The sequence below is a fragment of the Leptosomus discolor genome, chromosome 17 (genome assembly GCF_034619465.1).
Source record: "Leptosomus discolor isolate bLepDis1 chromosome 17, bLepDis1.hap2, whole genome shotgun sequence".
Classification (NCBI taxonomy): domain Eukaryota; kingdom Metazoa; phylum Chordata; class Aves; order Leptosomiformes; family Leptosomidae; genus Leptosomus; species Leptosomus discolor.
The window spans coordinates 15,489,593-15,510,562 of NC_141407.1; the positions used below are offsets into that span (position 1 = coordinate 15,489,593).

The following is a 20,970-nucleotide window of genomic DNA, read 5'->3' on the forward strand; positions in this document are numbered from 1 at the left end:
GCTAAACAGTCTGCTACAGGCTTAATTTTAATGAGCATTTACAGGCTGCTGGCTGCAGGAGCAGCAGACAGGAGGTGCCTGCCCTGCACCTGTGCCCTGTACTTGGTGCAGCCAGAAGCTCTGGTACCTTCCCAAGGGCCATGTACGACCTTGGTCAGGCTGAGCGGGAGCTCCCCTATTCTTTGCTGACCTGAAGTTTGGCCGTGCCTGCATCCGAGCTGCTGTCGCTTCACCTGAACAATGTCTTAACAAAGCTCTTCTGCCTGCTTCTTCATATTCCTGAAGTGAGTCCTCTTGTTTTGGACTGAGATAACCATCGTTTTAATCACCTGTTTCCATAAAGGAGTCTGATTATCTCTCTCTGATACCTGGAGCAAGGCAACAGCTCTATGCAGGCTGTAACAATTCTGATTCCTAGTTATTTTCTCCTTAAATTCTTCAGATGGGAATCTCATATTCAGTTCCAATCTTTAAAAAGCAGAGACAGAGACCTTTCGGCTGGAAAGCTGGAGGAGCAAGGGGCCGCTCACCATCACTGTGAGGAGTGTTGCACCTCCCAGGTAGCGGAGAGCCCCCCTGTTATCCCTGCTCCGTTTTCCCGAGGGGGGAGGAAAAAAGAAAAAAAAAAAAAATAGGAAAAGAGGAAAAGTCCCACAAGTTTGTGGGTGATGGATGGAGAAAACGACGCCCCCCCCCCCCCACCCCCGCTCCCCGCCGTGGGCCGGGCACCTTCCCCGCCCGTCCACCCGCCGGCAGCCGCGGGTTCGAGGCCGCCCCGGGCCCGGGTCCCGCCAGCGGGACCCCACCCGCCCCCGGCCGCTTGGCGGGCGGCGGGACTTCCCGGAACGGCGCGGCGGGAGGCGGCGGGGAGGCGCTGACACGTGGCCGCGGCTCGGCGGGGGGAGGGAGCCGGCGGCCGCCGCCGCGATGTGAGGCGGCGGAGGCGGAAGGCGCTGCCCGCATGGCCGCGGGTGGCGGCGGCAGGAATGTGCCGCTGGGCAGCGCCGAGCACGGCCCCCGGGCCGCCCAGCCCGACGGCATGAGGCGGGATGGCGGCGGGGACCCGTACTGGTCCAGGTAAGGCTGGACCCGCTCCCGGGAAAGCCGCTTCTCTGCTTGCAGCGCTCGCCCGGGACATCCCCCCCCTCCCCCCCCCCCCCCCTCCTGCCCCGCATCCCCCGGCCGGTTCCCTCCTGGGACCCCCCCGCAGCCTCGGGGAGGTCCCCGTCCCGTCCCGTCCCCCCCCCCAACACCTCCTGGGAAAGATGCGGCTTCGGGATGGAGGGGGTCAAGCAGCCTGAACCGTTCCCCGGAGAGGCGGTTTCGGGAGGTGCTGGGTGCTCCCCGCCGGGACAGCGGCCGCGATGCCGCCGCTCCGAGACCCTCCTGCCCGCGGCCCCGGGGCTGCCCGCCGGGGGTGCAGGAGGGCGGTACCGGGGGACACGGTCCCACCGCCCTGGGCAGTCCCCGCTGTCTCACCCCGCCGGGCTCCGACGGAGACGGTAGAGGAAAGGGGGAAGATGCAGAATTACCGTGAAACACGGGGAAAAACCTCTCTTGAGCTTATTTCTGGCCTGCAGTCAGTTATTGAAATGTGCCATTAAAACCACTATGAGGTTCTTACAGAAGCGGGAATGTTTGCACTGTGATAGCGATTAATTAAGATAAAGTCTGGAATAGTAACTGGGCAGCAGCTGGGCAGCGCAAACTGTTCTTCAAGTTGAGTAATTAAACTACCTAAAACCACAATTAAGCCCAAACTGATCACTTTTAACAGTAAAGGAGTAAGCAAGCGCAGGGTGCTCTTGTGTTCGGAGCTGAGGCTGTGAACCCGGTGAGCTGGGATACCTGGGGCAGCGCTGCTCCTCGCCGCCGCCCTGGGAAAGTCATCCAGGTCCTCGACCTCAGGACCTGCCGCTTCTCCCATCTGAGGTGGGGTGAGATGCTTTCGGAAGTGCCACGGGGCAGCTGGGAGTGCTGGTCAGGGGCTATTCCAAACTGGGAGCCCCTGGACCGTGTTGCCTCTGTGCTTTTGAAATTTGGTTCGGTTTAATGCTGCCACGAAGAGGAACTAACGCCTCGCCCTGTGGGGTCCCTGCTGCCTTTTGGGGCCGGTGTCACCCCGGGACAAGCTCGTCCCAGCAGGAGAGTGGAAGGGCAGCCACGGGGGCGGGTGGCGTCAGTGCCAATGTACAGGAATGCGTGGGCAAGGGGAGGGATTGCCCCTTCCAGCGGCAATTAGCCACTGGATAAGTTGAGGTTTATCATCAATCGCTTCCCGCAGTGGCAGCAGGCTGATAGCTGGCTTTAAACTGCCATCCCGAGGGAGACTTATCCTGCAGTCAGAGACCTGGAAGTCTAATCAAAGCCTCATCTCCAGAGTAAAAGGGCAGGTCTCAAAAGCAAACCTTGGGACTAGAGTTGCTTAAAATTTTAAGATTCTTTTCCCGCAAAAGCAGTTAGGGAATTTCCTTCTCTCTGTCTCCCTTTCTAACTTTTCCCTAAGTCTTTGTGAAATGGGAGTGGTGGGAAAGGAAGATCCTTGGACCAAATTTTTGTGAAACAAAGTTTCCCTTTAGATGTTTTTCCTCTAGAAAAAAAAAAATAATACGTTTGGCCAGAATGAACCCTCCAGTTTCCCAAATCTCTTTGAAAAATGCCAGCCATCGATAACACTTTCTGAAACAAAAGAGGTGATTTATTTGTCAAGACATACGTATTTTGAAGTGATTCTGACCATCTTAAGTGCCACTAGTGACTACAAGGATCCGGTTAATGCTGAAGAGCAGCAGGATAACCTGAACTCCAACCAGATGGTTATCTATATTGCAGGAGTTCACAGAAGCAGGGATCACCTCCCTCTTGTTTGGTGTAGACACACACGCACGGCCACGGCCCTTGTTCGGGGAGGCTTTATGAGGCTTTATGGTCTAAAGTAAACAGGGCAGGCAGAGGGTGGGAGCGGGAAGGGGGGAGCAGCAAGGGGGAATGATCCCAGATCATGCGAGCAGGTTGGTCGAGTTGTATAAAACACCTCATTGGGTGGTTTCAAATCGCTTTGATGGGCAGTTTTCGAACAGCGTGTGCAAATAAACGGCTCTCACCATTTCCAAGTAATGAGTTACTGCCATGGAGGCAAGGTTTTGTCAAGTGGGGGAAGTGACATGGTTGTCCTTTTGTGCTCCAACAGAAGACGTGCCAGGCAGCCTTCCAAGTTCCGTCTGCACCATCAGTGCAAGGAGAGATAAGCAGTTATCTTGGCAGGTTCACTTCTCCGTCTTTGTTCATGCCGCTTCTTCTTTTGTCCTCCCCTTTTTCAGCGGGCTTTTCCTTCCTCTGCCGCTGTTCTTGCCCTACGTTTCATCCTGCCTCTCCCTCTGCCTTTCCCAAACTTTTCTGCAGGTTTCCAATGGCTCCGTTATCACACATCGCCTCTTCTTCCAAGAACAGCACTTGGGGATTTCTGTTTGGGGCTTGAAAAAGCCGTCGCATTTATGTAGCGCATGTGGACATTTAGACAGTACATTTTATGGAGGTCTTAACGTGCCAAAGCAGGACTCCTCGGGCAGTAGATGTGTTTTAGCATCTCTGGGGGAAGACTGAAGTGCTGAGAAGAGAAATCTATTGCTGAAGGTTGCACACAAAGCCACTGGCGGATCTGGCAGTAGACGTGGGGATCCCATTTTGGACGGTGCCTCCAGGAGACAGATGCAACATGGAATAGTCAGTGTGTCCTGGGAAGAAATGATTCCTGAAACCACTCTACATCTCCCAGCCTCTGGCTACATCTGAAGACAAGGGGTTTTAAGAGCAGTTTCTTTAAGCTCCAGAGATAAAAGGAGTTGTACCCCTGGCCGCAGGCTGGTCTCCAGTCGCCTGACTTCGCCCGGAGCCAAGGGTCACGCTGTTTTTCTGGGTTCTGTGCCCTCCTCCCCTCCTCTTTTGTCAACACAACGTTGCAGCTTTGGTTGCCTTTTTTTTTTTTTTTTTTTTTACTGGTGGTTGGGGTTTTTTTTGTTGTTGTTGTACAAGTTCCTCACCCTGGTTTTGATCGTGCCCTTGCTGAGAACTTTTTTTGTGTGCAAAATGTGAGCGAGACACACGTTTCATTCCTGGCTGATCCGTGTATGCCCTTAGATCAGCGTGCAAAGCACGCATGCGCTTCATTATTACGTTTTCCCACCGCCTCCACCTGGACTTAACAACTATTTCCAGCTCATACGAGCTGCCGAAATCTAATTTCATCTTTGCTTTTGCTGAAAGCAAGGAATGAAGAGAAGGAATAAACCCAGAGCCGCTCTTGCTGAACACCACTTTGTTGCCATCTGCGGAGGGAGTTTGTGCACAGGAGGCTGACAGGAAACCAGCAGCTTTCCCAGGAAAAAAAAAAAAAGCCCTGTGTCCTCTGTGCTGCTCTGGTTGGCTGTTAGCTGGTGGATTGGCAAAAAAACCCAACCCTCCTCTAAACCCCAAAGCTACTTTTGACAGCGACAAATCATTAGCTTGGAGCCGGTCTGCAGCACCGCAAAATCAAGTTGAAGAGGGGGGAAAAAAAAACCCCCAAACCTCTCTCTTGATGAGCGTGTTTGATTTTCAAGGGAAGGAGAAATTGCTGTTGAGAAAAACAGAGAGAAAGAAATGAGAGGAATGTCAAACTGGGTTAAAAATAACTGCCTGGGTATTATCTCCTCGCACAGGAGTGTCCGCACGACTGCTGTGTTTACGCCACGTCAGTCAGGCTGTGGTTGTGTTGGAGATTGCTGTAAATCAAAGCCATAGGCAGGTAAACTGGAAAAGATGTTTTCGAAGGGAGATGCTCCCATGGGGCTGGGAATGGGTGACGAGGAGGGAAACATCCCCAGGCTGCGGTGTGGCAGGTGACAAGGTGCAGGGGGGACTGCAGGCACTGGCTGCCCATGCTGGGGATGTTCCCCTGGCAGGTGACCCCATGCTTGGGCTGCTGGGTGCCCTTGGGTTGGAGCTGGTGGCCCTCCAGTGTGGCTGGGAGCTCGGTACCACCGCGGGGGCTCATCCCCATCCTGCTCTGGGGTTCTTGCAGGGACACGTGAGTGTCTGCTGCTGGTGGCTGGGACGAGCGAGCGGGCTGGGGGCACTGGAGGTGGCTCCAGCTGATGTACCCTCCGTGCATCTCCCACAGAGCTATTTTTAGTCTCTTTTTACGATGAGAACTGAGGTAGAGGTGCCCTGGGGGTGGGCAGTATGCCCTGCCACCGATACCTGTGCTCACTTTGGCCGTGGCACAGCTCCGGTGGAGATCAGGAGCTGCAGCTCCCACTTCTTCTCCCACTTCCAGTTCCAGTTATGGAAAACACCCACGAACCTTGGAGACAGCTTCTGGCCAAGAGCTGTTGCTGGGACAGAGTGTTTGTAGTCTTGCTGTCTGACACAGCTCTCTCACTACCTGAAAATACCTGACGGTCCAGCCTCGTGCCTTGAAGGGCGTACTGAACTGTGATCTAGTGGGTAGCCTGACCTCCAGCAAGTCCATTTGAACAGTGACCTGCAGTGTCTGCAAACAGACAGACCTGCAGACTGGGGGAAAGGAGGGAGGCAAGTCAAGAGAAATAAAGTTGAATAAATATTTGCTCTGTGGCATCTACTGGAGAAATTCCTCCAGCAGGAAAACACACTGCAAATAAAGATACCCTGTGCTGCTGGCTCTCCTTCCACCGCGGGACGGCTCGGCTTGGTTTTGGCCCTTTGGGGCTCTCAGGCATCCTTGAAAATCAATCTTGACCACCGTGCTGTAGGCGAGGGACTCGCTGGGTTGGTGGGAGCCGGGTCCCAGGGGAATCACTGGATGCTTTGGAGCCGAGCTGCGACCACCCAGTGCCCGGGGCTGTGTTTGGAGGAGGAAAACCAAGGGACATCGGGCAGGGCTGCTCAAACATAGCGCTGCTGCCGTACGAAAAGCCACGCAGGAAGAGTCATTAGGGCTTGAGCTAATTATAGTCTGTCTGGGTGGTGGTTGGAGGTTGATGAAATAGGAAGTGTTTTCGATCTGCACGGCTGCTTCGCTCGGTAAAGGGGGGGCTCGGTGACATGCAGAGGGGGAGGCACCTGCAGCGCCTGTTTCTTGCAAGCAGGAAGGCAGGACGGGTCGGGGCAGCGAGGAGCCGCCGCCGTCACGCGGCGCCCAGTTGAGTCAATGAGGTGGCTCCAGACAAGCTCTGGGGATTCACCTGCCGATGGTTTGGGGGTGGCTGCCCCTTCTCCTGGAGGTTGCTGCCCCACGGAGCCGGGGCTCAGCCAGGACCGGCACGGGGCTGTGGGGAGATGCTCGGTCTGTCCGCACGGCCGGTGAGACGGGCACGGTGACACCGATGACACCAACGGCTGTGACTTCCTTAGGTTCAGATGTGCTTTACTCTGTCTCGGTTTGATTATCTCCAGCACAGATTATCTCTACCCCCCTCATCAGGGAAGCTGTTAGATTTAATTTGTTAACACTGGTAAAGCTCCGCTTCTTGGATGGCTGGTGTTACCTGCAAAAACTGTTGTTTGATTTATCATTATTCCTTAGTTTTTCAAGGAGAGTTTTAATTTTTCCCCTTTGTGCCAGTCGAGGTTTCTCCTGTAGCCTTTGCTGTTGTTGTTTTGCACTGAGCAGAACATTGACTCATCGGCAGTCTCTGTGATAACTATAATTAGGAGAAAATGCATTTACAAAGCTCTTTCCTCTGATGCAAGCACATGATTGTCCTTGCAGAGAAATCATTCTTGCCGTGCTTTCAGGTGGGTGTGGGCAGCTAGTGATTACATTTGACACTCATATTATTTGAGTGGATTTTCCTAGCTGGATGTGCTACCTACGGAGCAAGTGGTAGTCTGAAGCCATCTTTACACTCCCCACTTGTTTTGAGTGTAAGTCTCTACAGATGCATTTAGACATATAGGAAAAGAATATGAATTTATAGAATGGAGTAGTAATCAAAGAGAGCACTTCAGGATGTGGTTTAGTGGGCACAGTGGTGTCGGGTTGATGGTTACAGAATCACAGAATCACAGAATGTTAGGGGTTGGAAGGGACCTCGAAAGATCATCTAGTCCAACCCCCCCTGCCAGAGCAGGACCACCTAGAGTAGATCACATAGGAATGTGTCCAGGTGGGTTTTGAATGTCTCCAGAGAAGGACACTCCACAACCTCTCTGGGCAGCCTGTTCCAGGGCTCTGCCACCCTCATAGGGAAGAAGTTTTTTCCTCATGTTGAGGCAGAACTTGGACTTGATAGTCTTAGAGTTCCAACCTAACGTTTCTGTGACTCTGTGACCGTGTCATATACCCAGGGACTTTTTTGGTGCTTTTGAAAAAGAAAAGTCAAGAGAAAAATATTTGCTGGAGTTTTGTCAAAACATCAGCTGGGGAGGAGGCTTGTCGGGCGGACGTCTCTGCTTGGCGATCCCTTCCCCCTGCTGTATCTGAGCTGCGCTTTGGATGGTGCCTTGCTTTTGCAGACAGCCACGTGGCGCTTTGTGCCCCGCTCTCAGGCAGGTCGGACTTATTGCCCGGGTAGCCCAGCCCTGCTGGCCTGGCTGCCTCCCCCTGCCACCCCCAAATCCCTTTGCCTGCCCCCAGCGTAGGGGCTGGGAGCTTGGATGACTCTGCCTGCCTCACTGGGGCGAGAAAAAAGGCTGTGAGCTCACAGCGTCCCCTCCTGCCCCTCTGCCCTGAAGCCAGAGCTGCTCTGCAGCCTGCTCGTGCCTTTTTTGGGTTCAAGCCATTAGCACCGAACCGTGCTCCCCCCACCTTTGCACATCAGCATCGCTGTGCGTGGCTTTTGCTTTTCCCGGTTGCAAACACCCGCTGGAGGGAACAGACCTTGGCAACATTATAAAGAGAAGTGAAGACTAGTTGAGCTGCACAGGTCTTTTTCTCTCCAACTTTACACCTTGCAGAGCCGTACAGGGTTTGGGGCCAAGGAAGAGCCGTCGGTCTCGTAGCCCATTAAAATGCTTCTGCGCTCATCGGAATAACTGCTGGGAGAGGAGGCAGAGCTCAGCCCCGCTCCAGGCAGTCAGAAAGCTCATAAAGGTCTCCCTTTGCTTCAGGGGGAAAAGCACAATTTAGAAAACTTATCTTAGCAGCTAAATAATTGGAAATACCTACGCACATCACAGGCTGCTGCGTTTTACTTCGTCACCTCAATAGTTGCAGGTTCAATAGCTGAAATTAATCCTCCCGTGCCACTGTAGATAACAGGAGAGATTATGGCCCCGGACTGGCAACAGCCCATTTCTGCGGGTGCGGAGGCGCTGGTTCGGCAGGCACAGGTCAGTCACTTACACCCACGTGCGTCTGATCCCGGATTAACTTGAGACACCCCTCTGAGGGCTCCCAGTAACATTTTCCATCACCAGTTACCCCCCACCTGCCCTCTACCTCCTGGGGGTGATTTATACTCAAAACCTCCTGCGCGTATCATCCTGCTGGGGTTGGTCTGACCCGGACACACGGCCCGGGAGCCGTTGGGTTCGCTGTGCTTTGCCATAGCAAGCTGAAGCCGGTGGAGCTGCTGCTGCTGGGGCAGGCGATTAAAATCAAATCACCTCAGGTTTTGCAGCAAATTAAGATAGGACTGCTCCATATCTTCCTCTTGGCGTAAGACCAGGAGGGACTCTGAGAGAGTTTATCAGCCAGATCGAATGGCTGAGGCAGGTCAGCCCTTGGTTACTTATTCCTCCAGCAAGGACACGTGAGCTTTTCTAGTTCCTGTGTTCTTTTGTACGTTCGTACATGTGCACAGTAATGACGGTTCCAACCTTCAAAGCACCAGCTGAACCGCTTCCAGTTCCTCCTGCCAGAGGTTTTCACGGAGCTGCTTATCTGCCTTGCTGGGAAACAGCAATAAATTCACCCCCAATGGGTACAACTGCCCGCCGCGTTTTACTTTTCATTGTTCCTTTGCCTCCCTCCGTGATGGGCCATTTGACATGTTTATAAATGGGTTTGTGCTGTGTGGAATTAACCTTCATTCATCATAATTGTAGTACAGAGAAATAAGTGCTCCGTTCCATATAGAAAGTGACCCAGGTTGTTTCCCACGCAGAAGGCGGGTGTGTTTAGTAGGGTGGAAAGCACAGAGGTTGATGCCCCGGTACAGTGAATTCCCCGGTCATCTCTGGAGCAGAGAGAGTCTGTTTGCTCAGGCCTTTGTGCTCTGGCCTCTGGGCATAAAAATAACCAAATACAAATAATACAAACGGTGGGTATTCTTACTAAGCTTTAACTCCATAATTCACTGACGAAGGGGGACCCAGACTGACGTTAGCGAGGCTGCAGGAAGGCAGAGGACTTCACCAACGCCTGGGGCCTGAAGTCTGCAGCAAAATGGGGGTCTCTGCTCCAGAAGCACATCGCTGGCTTGGAGCAGGAGAAAATTGCCTTCTGATTTATTTCCAGCCTGTATCTTCTGCAGGAGGGCTTTTCTCGGGGCTGACTACTCAGGTACTAAAAAGTATGTTCTGCTAACATATTGGGACTAATATCGTCTTAAACTTCTTATCAGGCCAGGCTGGATTACCTTGCTCCTCTCTCTGGGCTGCTCAGCCCCAGGTATTTTATCTCTCACTGAAGAATTCCTCCATCTCCCTTCTATTTAGGAAGCTTAACACAGATGCCACCTCCCTTGGGGAATGGGTAGGGATGCCGAATAACAAATGTTTGCTACCAAGACGGTGTGTCTCATGCAAATGCTTCCAACCTTATGCACTGACCTTTCCTTTGTTTTCCTTGTCTTTTAAATAACAGTTTCTAAAGCTTTTGTTTGGGGGAAGAAAGCAAACAAAGACGGTTTCCCCTCACCTTTCCCTCCATACACAGTCAGCGATGCCCGAGCAGCCCCTTCCACCTTGCAGCCTATGGACAGACATTATTTTGCTGCTGGGACAAATAGTGTTTGGGATGAAAGTTAGCATCGTTCATAAAAGTCACCAGATGCGACAGGCTCTGTGTCAGAACCACTGTGCCGGGGGGGGGGGGGGGGGGATTGCGCTGGCTTTTATTTCATCAAGACAGACTCAGCTTGCGAGCAAACCGCTCTGACCTGTAAGTCCTCGCTGTGCATGGATCTACCAGGCAGACCATTCCATCTGCCCCTTCCCCATCTTCCTCTCCATCCCTGCAGGCCCGAGTCCCGCGTCTGGACGGTGATGTTGCTGCTGGGGACGTGCCTGCTGTACTGCGCCCGCGTCACCGTGCCCATCTGCGCCGTCGCCCTGAGCACCCACTTCGACTGGGACAAGAAGCAGTCCGGCGTGGTGCTCAGCAGCTTCTTCTGGGGCTACTGCTTGACCCAGATCATCGGGGGACATATCAGTGACCAGTACTGGAAATTATTCTCGTGTTTTCCTCTGCACGGGCCTTTTTAATGGCACTTAGCTCGGTCTTGACCTCTGAGCTCCAGTCTTGACAGTGGCCGTGCCAAGTTTCACCCTGGAACAGTGGTGGGGTGGAAGGGAGAAGCGTGTCCGCAGGGAGGAGCTTTGTGGGGCGCTGCAGCTTGCTCCGAAAGCAGCTGAGGTCTCTCCCTCAGCCTCGCTCAGGGTCCGTAGCTCTGATTCAGAAAGGACACGTGTAGTTTTGACTGTCCCATTAGATTCCTGCTTCTTGAAATTGCTGCTGTGCTTACAGGGCAGCACCGAAGGGCTTCGCACAGGCGAAGTCCCCAGCAAACACAGGGAGTGTCCAGAGGATCATGACTGCCTCCATGGGTCCTGCAGAGCAGCTGCCAGGAGAGCTCTACACTCATGTTAACGGACTCTTAGACTAACATAGGGGTTTTTTTTTCACGTGGAAACAGTGAAGAGCACTTATACCAGCGTGCTTTTTCTGATGGAGGTTGTTTTTAGCACTGGTTCAGTAATTGGAATAAAAAAAGCAAAGCCACAAACTTATGTTAAGCTGGTGAAGAAATAGTGGGTGTAAAGCAGACTTTATTTTAGAAAAGTGATAAATGCTGATGCTCATGCACTGTTCATAGCTGCTGCTTACCGGAGTGTTATTTGTCCATTAACACACAGCTTAACCCCAGCAGTGCCACTGAGACATTTGGAAGGGTTTCTAGCCGCTATCACTAGCCACAAGAAAAAAATATTTCCTTTTTGCAAGCAATACAGCTTTTTTTCCTGTTTGATCTGCACAGCCTATCTTCATTTTCAGTTCAGCACCTCCAGTTTTGCCACCCTATATTCTCATGCCATCTTTTCACAAGCCAGCCCCCATCAGAGTTTCCATCATGTCTGGGAAAAACCAAGTGTCTCCATTTTGTCACATCAATTAAAAAACAACCTCGCCAGCTAGCTGTAAGGAAAGAGCTGAGTACTTACCTGCTCGAGTTCCTTTCCCCCACCACCCTATTCTTAGTGAGGATGGCTTTCCTAGGAAATCTTTTGTGAGGAACACATGCCTGGAAGGAGTACATTATCCATGCAGTGCACTATGTGATTTAATTATGTTCCTTGGTAGTTTGCAAGCAAATGCCTGCAAAACCCCAAATATTAACAGGCAGAGCCGACACGAAAGAGCAGATGGAAGAGAAAACACCGTCGCTGGTTAAGAAAAGCAGAACGCTGACAGCAGCTTGGGCTTCCCCTCCGTCAGAGACTTGAGAGCACCAGTGTGGGGCTGGTGTGTACTGGAGTCTGATGGGCAGTGCTGGCGGCCAGTGTCCCAGTGAGAGCAGTGCCGGTGTCCAGCTGCTCGCTGCCTGCTCCAGGGGAGCAGGAGGTGGGAAGGGAGAGGGTCAGAGCTACCCCCTGGAGGGCTAAAGACATTTGTAAGGGAACAACAGGTTTGACTGAATGGTTGCTCTGAAAAACAGGCTAAACTGGGAAGAGCACTTGAGTCTTGACTGGGGGACTTTGCCCTTACGCCCTCTCCTCGTTTTTGATAACGTGTTTTCTGTCTTCCAGAATAGGAGGTGAGAAAGTCCTCCTGCTCTCGGCATCGGCCTGGGGCTTCCTCACGGTCCTCACCCCGCTGCTCACCCACATCACTTCTGCCCATCTCGTGTTTATGACCTCCTCCAGGTTCCTCATGGGGCTGCTGCAAGGTGAGACCAGACCCCCTGTCCTGAGCACGTGTCTGTGCGTCTGTCTGCCCAGGGGCTGCCTTGCAGGGGGGCTCCTGTGCAGTAAATTCAGATGCAAGTCGTGTGTTTTGCAGTGCGTGAACCCTTCTCCCGTGTGTTTGAGCCATTCTCTGCCTCAAAACTGCCTCCACATCCAGAACTTCCATGGGAAAAAAAAAAAAAAAAAGTGACATTTCTAGAGAAAGTCGCTGTCAAACCTTTCCCCTGTAGAAATCTCTCTGCCAGACAAGGGCTGCTGGCTTTGGAAATCATCACTGTTCCCGTTTGATTTGCCACGTTTTAGAACTCCTTCAAAGGGCTTGGGGAAAATTGGTCCTTGCCAAAACTTTTGGATAATTTGGGATGATTTCCCTTCCCTCTTGCCAAGCGGCAGCACTGGGGAACTGTTGGGATAAGTGCATTGGCACGGATGGATTTACAGTAGTAGCGGTGATGATGAAACAGGGGATTGCGGAGAAGGCACAAACAAACCTTTCATGGTGACGGATTCACTTATTTTATTTTCTATCCCTGTTTTGAATTCACCAAAGGTTTTGTTGCTTTGTCTCAGTGTCTAGCTCCTGCTGGATCTTTTAGATTTGCTTTTGATTTGCTCACGAGGGCACGGGAGCCTGACTGCTCCCTGCCTTGCTCCCGTTGCTCGCAGGGGTGTATTTCCCGTCCCTGGCCAGCCTGCTGTCCCAGAAGGTCCGGGAGAGCGAGCGAGCCTTCACCTACAGCACAGTGGGGACCGGCTCACAGTTTGGGTAAGTTCAAAAGGCTTTGAGCAGTGAGTGACAGTCTCTGGACACCGTATGTGATGAAATGCCATTAAATAGTTGGAGGCAAAACTCCCAGCCCAAAGTACATGTGGATTCCTGGGTCCTTGAGGATACCGGCTGCAGCTGAGGAAGCCTCAGGCAGTTGCTGTCGTGCATGTGTGAAGGATTTATGGGTTTTTTTTTTTTCTTTCTTTTCAAGCCAGACTTTGAAGAGTGTTTGCAACGTTTAATTACTATGGGAAACAGCCTGATCCAGTAGGAAGAGCCAGGGTCAGCCCGAGACTGGTCGCCTGTCCTCTCTGATAGATGGGGATAATATAACTTCCTAAACTCTGCTAATCTCCATGAGAATTTCCTAAAAGCCAAATAGAAATACTACCGTGTTTAATCATTTAGTTTTCCAGTGCACTAATTTCTTTTGGCGGTTTGTACTCTCTCTGAGATACTTGCCGCACTCCAGCAGCCTCATTTTCTTTCCCCAACAAACACGTCTCAGTGCGGGGCGGGCGAGCGTGAGGTCCCTTAGCGGTTTCTCCTGCCTGGCTGAGGATCCTGAGGTGCCACACAGGGAACAGGGCAGGTTGCAGAGTCACAGGGTGACTGGGCAGGCGGGCAGTGCCTGCAGACGCAGCGACTGATGGCTTTTTTAAGGGCCTTTAGCGACCCGCAGCCTCCACCCCCAGAAGCGTCTCCCGTTGATGCGCGCAGCCCGCACGCTCTTCGCCAGCCCTGGAGATCCGAGCGTGGTTTCCCTTGCAGGACGCTGGTGATCGGCGGTGCAGGATCTCTCCTCCTGGACTGGTACGGCTGGGAGAGCGTTTTCTACTTCTCCGGTTTGCTCACTTTGCTCTGGGTTTACTGCACCTGCAAGTACCTCCTGAGTGAGAAAGGTCAGTCCTGCCGCCTGCGCCCTCGGGCTCCCGAGGCTGTGGGACCCCAGTGGTGCCTCTCCCTTGTTTTCTGCAAATCCTCTGTGTTTCCAAGCTCATGCCTGGTTTTACACGAAGACCTTTTGTTCAGGTATCTTCTGTAATACACGCTGTGTCTCACTCAAGATGCTAAACCCAGAAAGAAGGTTTTGAGCTCTTGCATTGCTGAATTCCTATTTCAAGTCCCACGCTGGATTGTATTGCTGTCGAGAGCCTGATCTGACTCCTCAGTACTCTTAAGCAACAGTGAAAACACCAGGCAGAGCATGATCTTCAAAGTGGATTAAGCTAAGGCAGGGCAAGATACTTATTCCAAACTAAGAGCATCTACACATAGAGCTTTTAAAAACCAGTTAATCCAGAATATCTCTTCCCAAATAACTGTCTGGGAGTGATTACACACATGGGCAAACCATTACACCTGGCTACAGCATTGTTAGTGCGAGTGTGGTATGTAGGAGCCCAGCTCATCAGGAGCCGGGTGTGTGCCTGGTGCTGCACAACATCCAGACCTGGTCTCTGCCCAAGGGGGTTTTGTGTACTTGTGACAAGAGATAAAACAAATGGGTGAAGGGGGCTGGATGAGGAGGTGTGTGGGTGCAGTGGAAAAATTTTGGTTGACATAACAAGGTGTTTTCCTGAGCACTCAATGGTGGTACAGCCAAAAACCAAGGGTTAGGAGGAGATTAAAGGTAGTTGTATAGCGGTTTCCCAGGGCTCCCTCCAGCTGCACAGAAAATTACTGATCAAAGCTTCCCTTTGTATCTTTTCTCCCCTGCAGAACTCATCATCCCCATAGACTATTTAATGAGAGGCCTCTCGATATCCAAGCAGACCAAAGTTCCCTGGAAGCAGCTGTTTAAGAAGGCGCCGATATGGTAGGCAGCTGCGGCAGCCTCGAGCATCGGCAGGGCTGGGGGGCACCCTCCTTCCAAGGGCTTTTTCTCCTCTCCGTGCTTATTTCTTCTGCCTGTGTGGTTTTGTCCACTTATTTATTGGGAAATATTACCAGGTTTTCTAATCCCTTCCTATAAATAAAGAACTAAAAAGGTAAGCTTGACAAAAGGCGGTTTATGTTCTGTCTGGAGGAATGTCGGGCTTGAATGTTACTGGCAAATCTTTCTCCTTCCCAGGCTCGTGCTCCTCCGGAGGGAAGTTCTCCACGAGTCTTGTTAGAAATGCTGCTTGTAATGGGCTCCTAAGAAGTGCTGCTCAGGGGCGCTGGGTGGCACAAGCTGTGTTCTCATTGCTGGCAAAACAGCTTTTTAATAGCCGTTTTTTCTTTGGGATGCTGCGCTTGGTACTGAAGCTCATCCAAGCATGTTCCCAAGTGGTGTTTACAGGCGAGGAGGAGAGCGATGGGGCTGCAGGGCACCAAGCCCGTTCCTGCCTTGAATAACCATGGAGCATCTGCTGATAACAAATCCCTAGAAAACCCTAAACAACACCTCTTGGAGCAGGACAGCGCTTGCAGCCCTCGGAGGGGCTGGTGGGAAACGCGCTCGCACAATTGCCGCTGCAATTAACCTCGCCTGAACCCCGGGGCTGACGTCAGGCGATGAGGGCAGCGAAGGAACGAGCGGTGCTGCAAGTGGCAAGCCGAAAGGAGTAGTTATTTCTGAAAAAAAAAAAAATCTCAAGATGCAATCGTAGCACCGCGAGGGATTTATTTATAGACCAGGAACTGAAATATTGGGTTACTGGAGTGCCCGTTTCCCACCCAGTGTGACCTGTCACTCCTCATTATTTCCTCTCCGCTGTGTCTTTTCAGGGCTGTCATCATCGCTCAGCTCTCTACGGCCAGCACGTTTTTCACTCTCCTCTCCTGGCTGCCAACTTTCTTCAAGGAAACTTTCCCGGGGTCAAAGGTAAGTTGGCTCTGAGAGGCAGGCATTGCCGGGCTCCGTGCGAGACGTGCTGGGTACCTGCCGAAACGGGTTGGTTAGGGAGGAAGATGACGGCAGAGGGGTTTGGTGGGAGCAGGCTGGGAGGCGGGAGGAGGTGGGAGGTTTCCCGGTGGGGTGAGGAGCTGTCACCCCCCTGCATGTACGTTTGGAGATGCCAGCAGCCTCCCTCCCGGGAGGCAGAGGCTGGTTTCCAGTTACTTGTTTAGGGATGCTGAAGTGAGGCAGAGCTGGGGGCACCTTCCAGGCAGGGAAAAGAGGGCTATGTTTGGTTTTTAAACTGCTTTTCTTCTGAGGAAAGGGTGGTTTTACAGAGCTCATGGCATTATGCTGTTGCGAATGACTGCCGTTCACTCCTGGGTTTTCACAGGGCTTTTACCTGTACTGACATCGTATAGCTCAGACCTGCCTGCGACAATGATAATTACCATTAATAATGTGTGCTTCAAAAATCCTCCCTACTTCTGTAAAATCCTCCCTCTCCTCAGCACAGATGATGTTTCCATTTCTCAGAAACCTGGGCAATGCTCATCTGGGCTGAGAGCTGGTATTTTGATCTTGTTCTCAGAAACTCGGACAATCTTTTCCACAACGGCTCTGTTTTAGGTTTTTCTCATTTCCAGAGCTGCTTACAAATGCCTTTTCGTATTACATGTGTAAGGCGCTTTATGGCATACTTGATATTTATATTAAAATCATGTATTAAACCACCAAACATATTGTTGTGACAAGATCTGTGCACCTCGAGTAACGTGCTGTGCGGCAGTAGTTTACCATCTGTTAAGCATTATATCATGGTGCCCTTATGTAAGATGCTCTAGATAGCGTTCCTGCATCTGATAATCGCTTCATGCATTTTAATAAAATGGGGCTTGAGGGTGCTTGGTTTTAAAGGATGGATGATAATCCTTAATGTGGGAAACCTATGTCACCTACTGGTTAAAGGCCCTTTCTGCAGGGGAGCGGCCTTCACCGCCGCCCCAGCAGCTGCCTGCAGCCCACCTGGGTGGGGGTGACGGAAGGTTTTCGTAGGGATGAGACAAGGGCGGTTCAGTGTGTTGGGACTGAGCTGCTGAGCAACCCCAGCTGGTGTGACCAGGCACTGGGGACACCACCCCACAGCCCTATGGGGTAACTTGTTGAAAAGTGACCTAAGACCCAGCGTTTCAAAGGCACTGAAAGACACGAATCACCCTAGTACGATTTCCAGGAGCATCTGAAATGGGATTAATCAGAATCCCGCCCATCCTCAAGCCAGGCAAGGAAGGGAGGGATGCCTCCACGGGGTGACGGGCTCTGAGCGAAGGGGGAGACGCGGGGGATGATGGATGGATGAGTAGGTTCAACCAGCTGAGATGAAGCCCAGCCCAGCCCGCATGGATTTCAGCTCCTCATGGGATCTGGGCACCAAAATGCCTCTGAACAGCTGTAATCCACATGACCAGTAATCATTTGTGATTACAACTGTAGCAAGCTCACTTAATTGAAAATAGGCCAAAGTATGTTGCTACCCATAATGTTACTTAATCCTGGCATTAGAAAAATCCAGCTATGTTCCCTCAGCTTCACAGTAACGCTGCTAATGAGGTCGAAGCTGATGTGGGAAATTTTGCCAGCAGCTTTACGGATGACCCACAGGGCAGACTGAAATCTACAGCTCGCTTTCCAGGGCTCTGTGGCTCTCTGCCACATCACCTTGCTGAACAGCAAACTTTGCCACGTTTAATCCCTCTTTCCCAGAGCAGACAGAGATTTCTGCCTCTCCCCTGGATGCAGGGTCACCGGGGCGGAAGGAGAGACAGCAAACCTACAAAAGCTGCAGCCCTGGTGCCCCTGCCGCCTTACAGACTTTGGAGTGGTGCAGGGTGGAGCTGAGAGCGTACTGTGGAAAGGGGGTAGAGATCCTGCAAGAAGTCCCGGTCGCTTCATTTTTTTTTTTTTCCTTTCTACAGATACCACAGACTATCACATAAACAAACAAACAGCTCTGACAGCAAACCTCTCTTGATTTTTTTGCTCCCTTTCAGGGCTGGGTGTTTAATGTAGTCCCCTGGCTCGTCGCAATTCCTACAAGCTTGTTCAGTGGATTTCTCTCTGATCATTTAATCAACCAGGGTAAGAGCTCTTTTGGCTTTTCCTCAGCTGTTGTTTCATGTGATGGGGAATGAGGAGCTGGGTGGGAGGAGGTGGGCTCGTTGGTAGGGAGAAGGAGACCCAGCAAATAGACAACGTGAGGTTCTGATACGAAAGCAAGATAAATACTCCAAGGTCCAAATCCCATCTGTGTGTTTGGGGCTCCCTTTGATCTCAGCCACAATATCCACCTGGAGATGAAATCTGGCCACCTGCAGAAGGAGACTGGTGAGCTGTGCGTAACTGCAACTCTCCTTTCTCTTCCAGGGTACAAAACCATCACCGTTCGTAAGTTCATGCAGGTAAGAGACCTGAAGCCACAGGAGTGACACTTGAGCTACCTGCTGAGCTCTGCTGGCGTGGCAGATCAGACCTGGTATGGAGCTGGGTTGGTGGCTGTAGGTGGAAAGAGGAAAGGGTTTGTAGCTTTGCAGATAGACTGGTGGTCAGTGCGTGTGGGAGATGAAATCCAGAGGAAAAACCGTGACTGAGGAGCAGAGCGTGGGCCAACGGTGACGTTGAGCACGGAGATTTCTGAGTGCTCCAAAGAGGTTTTCTTTCACAGGCAAAGGCCAACCGTACAGTGTCCCTCCAAATGACCCCTTAGATACTGAGGAAATAGCAATACAAGGATGAACAGAAATAGAAATGCCGCAGGAGAGCGGAGCGTATCCTCTCTGCTCCGCAGCATCACATCCCTCTGGACAGGCCTTTGACACAGAAGGGCAGGGCACCGGTGAACAAAGAGTCGTGAGAAGCACCTGGTGCATACGAGCTCTTGCCATTGTAGAAGGGAACAGTTTGTCCATGAAAGAATTGCTTTCTTCCTTACAGAAAACGTGCTGTGGTGTTCAATTTTCCCTTTCTTCCAGGTCATTGGCTCTGGCGTCTCAAGCATTTTTGCTTTGTGCCTGGGCCAGACCTCCAGTTTTTGCAAAGCGATAGTGTTCGCCTCCGCCTCTGTTGGGCTCCAGACCTTTAACCACAGGTAAGGAGAGTGATAACGACAGTAGCTGTGGCCCTTAGCTCTTGCCCCACGCTTGGCACTTCGGGGGCTCAGAGGGATCTGCCTCCGTCGTGACCGTCAGAGCCAGAACTGACGCTGATCTGAGCGTCGTGTGTTGGTCCCTGTGAGGCTGGTGGAGTTCAGTGCCCACTGGGTTGGAAGCGACCCAGCAAACCTCTAGCGTGGGGAAGGGCTTGAACCAGCAGGTGTCAGGGAGATGAAGCAGGAGGCGAGTTGCGTTTTGGCCTCTCTGACTGCTTTGAGTTGAATCCTTTCCCTCCCGGTTCTCTCCTGTGCTGCTTCACTCTCAGCCTCTTTCCTCCTTCCTCCTGCCAGTGCCATTTATTGCCTAGGGTCCCTTCCTTTTGTTTGACAAACTCAACTCTGGGTAAATGATGAAAAAGCAGCCGCTCTCCATTAAAACAGCCGTTTTCCCCTCTCTGCTTCTCCCCAGTGGCATTTCAGTCAACGTACAGGATCTGGCCCCCTCGTGTGCTGGCTTGTTGTTCGGTAAGGACTGCGGTGGGGTTTTGGTTGGGCTGGAAAGGTGGTGTGTACGGGAGGGGACATGGTCGTCAGCGTTAAGGTTTGAGCAGGAGTAGCTCTGTGCAACACCCACTCCGCACGTGCAGCCTCCCCTTCCTTCCATGAGATACCTGCCGGTGCCGGGGGCAGGTAACGGCACGAACGTGCCTTTCAGTCTCCCAAACGCACCGAGGGGTGGGGTGGGGACGTGGGCCGGTGGTCCCAGCCATCAGCAAGGGGTTTAGCTGTGCTTGCAGACCAGGGCTTGGGTGGGAGCCCGGGTGAAGCCGCTCATGTCTGTGGGATTCTGATACTCAATTCCTTTCTCTTCTGTACAGGGGTTGGGAACACAGGCGGAGCCCTCCTAGGTAAAGTACCTTCCTGCAGCCCATCCTTTCTGGGGGAGTCCTCGCCTCGCAGGCGGGCAGGATCCAGCCCCAGAGCCTTTGCATGTCTTTCTCTTCTCTCCCGTCCCAGGTGTGGTTTGCGTGTACTTGGCTGGCTACCTGATCGAAACGACTGGCTCCTGGGTTTCTGTTTTCAACCTGGTGGCTGCTGTTAACAGCATTGGCCTCTGTGCCTTCCTCGTGTTTGGAGAGGCCCAGAGGGTGGACACAGACTATGCATGTATGGACCTCTAGAGATGAGTCCAGCGAGCAGCGCAAGGGCAGGAGAGTGTCACGTCTATGTGTCATTGTTGCACAAGTGCCAAAGAACTTTTCTTTTTTTTTTTTTTTTAAGGTGTTTAACAGGAAAAAAATTTGCTGAGACCAAGTACGTAATGGGTCTGGATGAAACCCATGGGAGAAAAGAAATTTAGAGTTCGTTTTTTGCTCAGGGCATAGCTGATGGCCTGCAGAGCTGTCCAGCTCAGCATCTCCAGTGAGGATACGACCCGTGTGACCAGTTTGCCCCAGTCTGTGTCTAGTGGACAAACATCCACGTGGCCAAAGCAGCTTACCCGGCTTGTCTCCGAAGGCTGCTGTGGTTTGCACGCTCTGCCCCGGAGCGGGTGCTCACTGAGGGGAGCTGCTTCGCCGTGCCAGGAGCACGTCCCTCCGTGCTCTGCTGTCCTGTGACCGCAGGGAGGGTGGCCGGCTCTCGAGCTGCCACGCGACACGTGTCCCCTGAACTACGTGACAGGAATAATCCAAACGAATGTACCTCTGACCTTAACCCTCCCTCGTGCCTTCATTTTGGAGCCTGCTCCACAGCCACAAGCCGGGTGTGGAAGAGAACGGGTTGTGAGGTGGAGTCAAGGCTTCCCTTCGGGGGAAGTCTTCTGGCTGGATGTTTCCCGTGGACCCAGGGGCATGAGGGTGGATCCATCCTGCCTTCCCCGCGCTTGAGCTGAGCCGGGAGGCTGCAGGGCAGACTGCTCCAACCAGCTCAGCCCACCTCGGCTCGAGGGCAGAGCTCAAGGGCTCCCCGCTCTCCCCCCTGGGTTGCTTTATGCCAGCCCTGAGCCAAGGCGGACCACCTCCAACGTGGGAGCAGGGGAAAGCTGCAGGCACCTGCGGCTTAGCTGGGCTGACTTTGCGGGGTAGGTGCAGCCGAGGAATCCCCGGGAGCTCTTTTGCCATGTGCTGTGAATGTATGGGA

The 20,970-nt window shown here is 52.5% G+C and overlaps 1 protein-coding gene across 1 annotated transcript; it reads left to right on the plus strand.

Annotated features, from left to right (window-relative positions):
• The first annotated feature begins 961 nt into the window (after positions 1–961).
• Positions 962–20,009, plus strand: SLC17A9 (solute carrier family 17 member 9). The gene is made up of 13 exons (XM_086474848.1): positions 962–1,077; positions 10,146–10,343; positions 11,932–12,071; positions 12,757–12,856; positions 13,631–13,761; positions 14,582–14,678; positions 15,572–15,668; positions 17,732–17,819; positions 18,105–18,139; positions 18,710–18,825; positions 19,298–19,353; positions 19,707–19,736; positions 19,846–20,009. The coding sequence occupies exons 1-13, from the start codon at positions 962–964 to the stop codon at positions 20,007–20,009; spliced, it is 1,368 nt and encodes a 455-aa protein (XP_086330974.1).
• Positions 20,010–20,970: the final 961 nt, after the last annotated feature.

Coding starts and splice junctions, on each gene's coding strand:
- SLC17A9 (XM_086474848.1), top strand. CDS start 962: ATGGCCGCGGGTGGCGGCGGCAGGAATGTGCCGCTGGGCAGCGCCGAG. Junction 1,078..10,145: donor GGGGACCCGTACTGGTCCAG/GTAAGGCTGGAC, acceptor CCATCCCTGCAG/GCCCGAGTCCCGCGTCTGGA. Junction 15,669..17,731: donor AAACTTTCCCGGGGTCAAAG/GTAAGTTGGCTC, acceptor GCTCCCTTTCAG/GGCTGGGTGTTTAATGTAGT.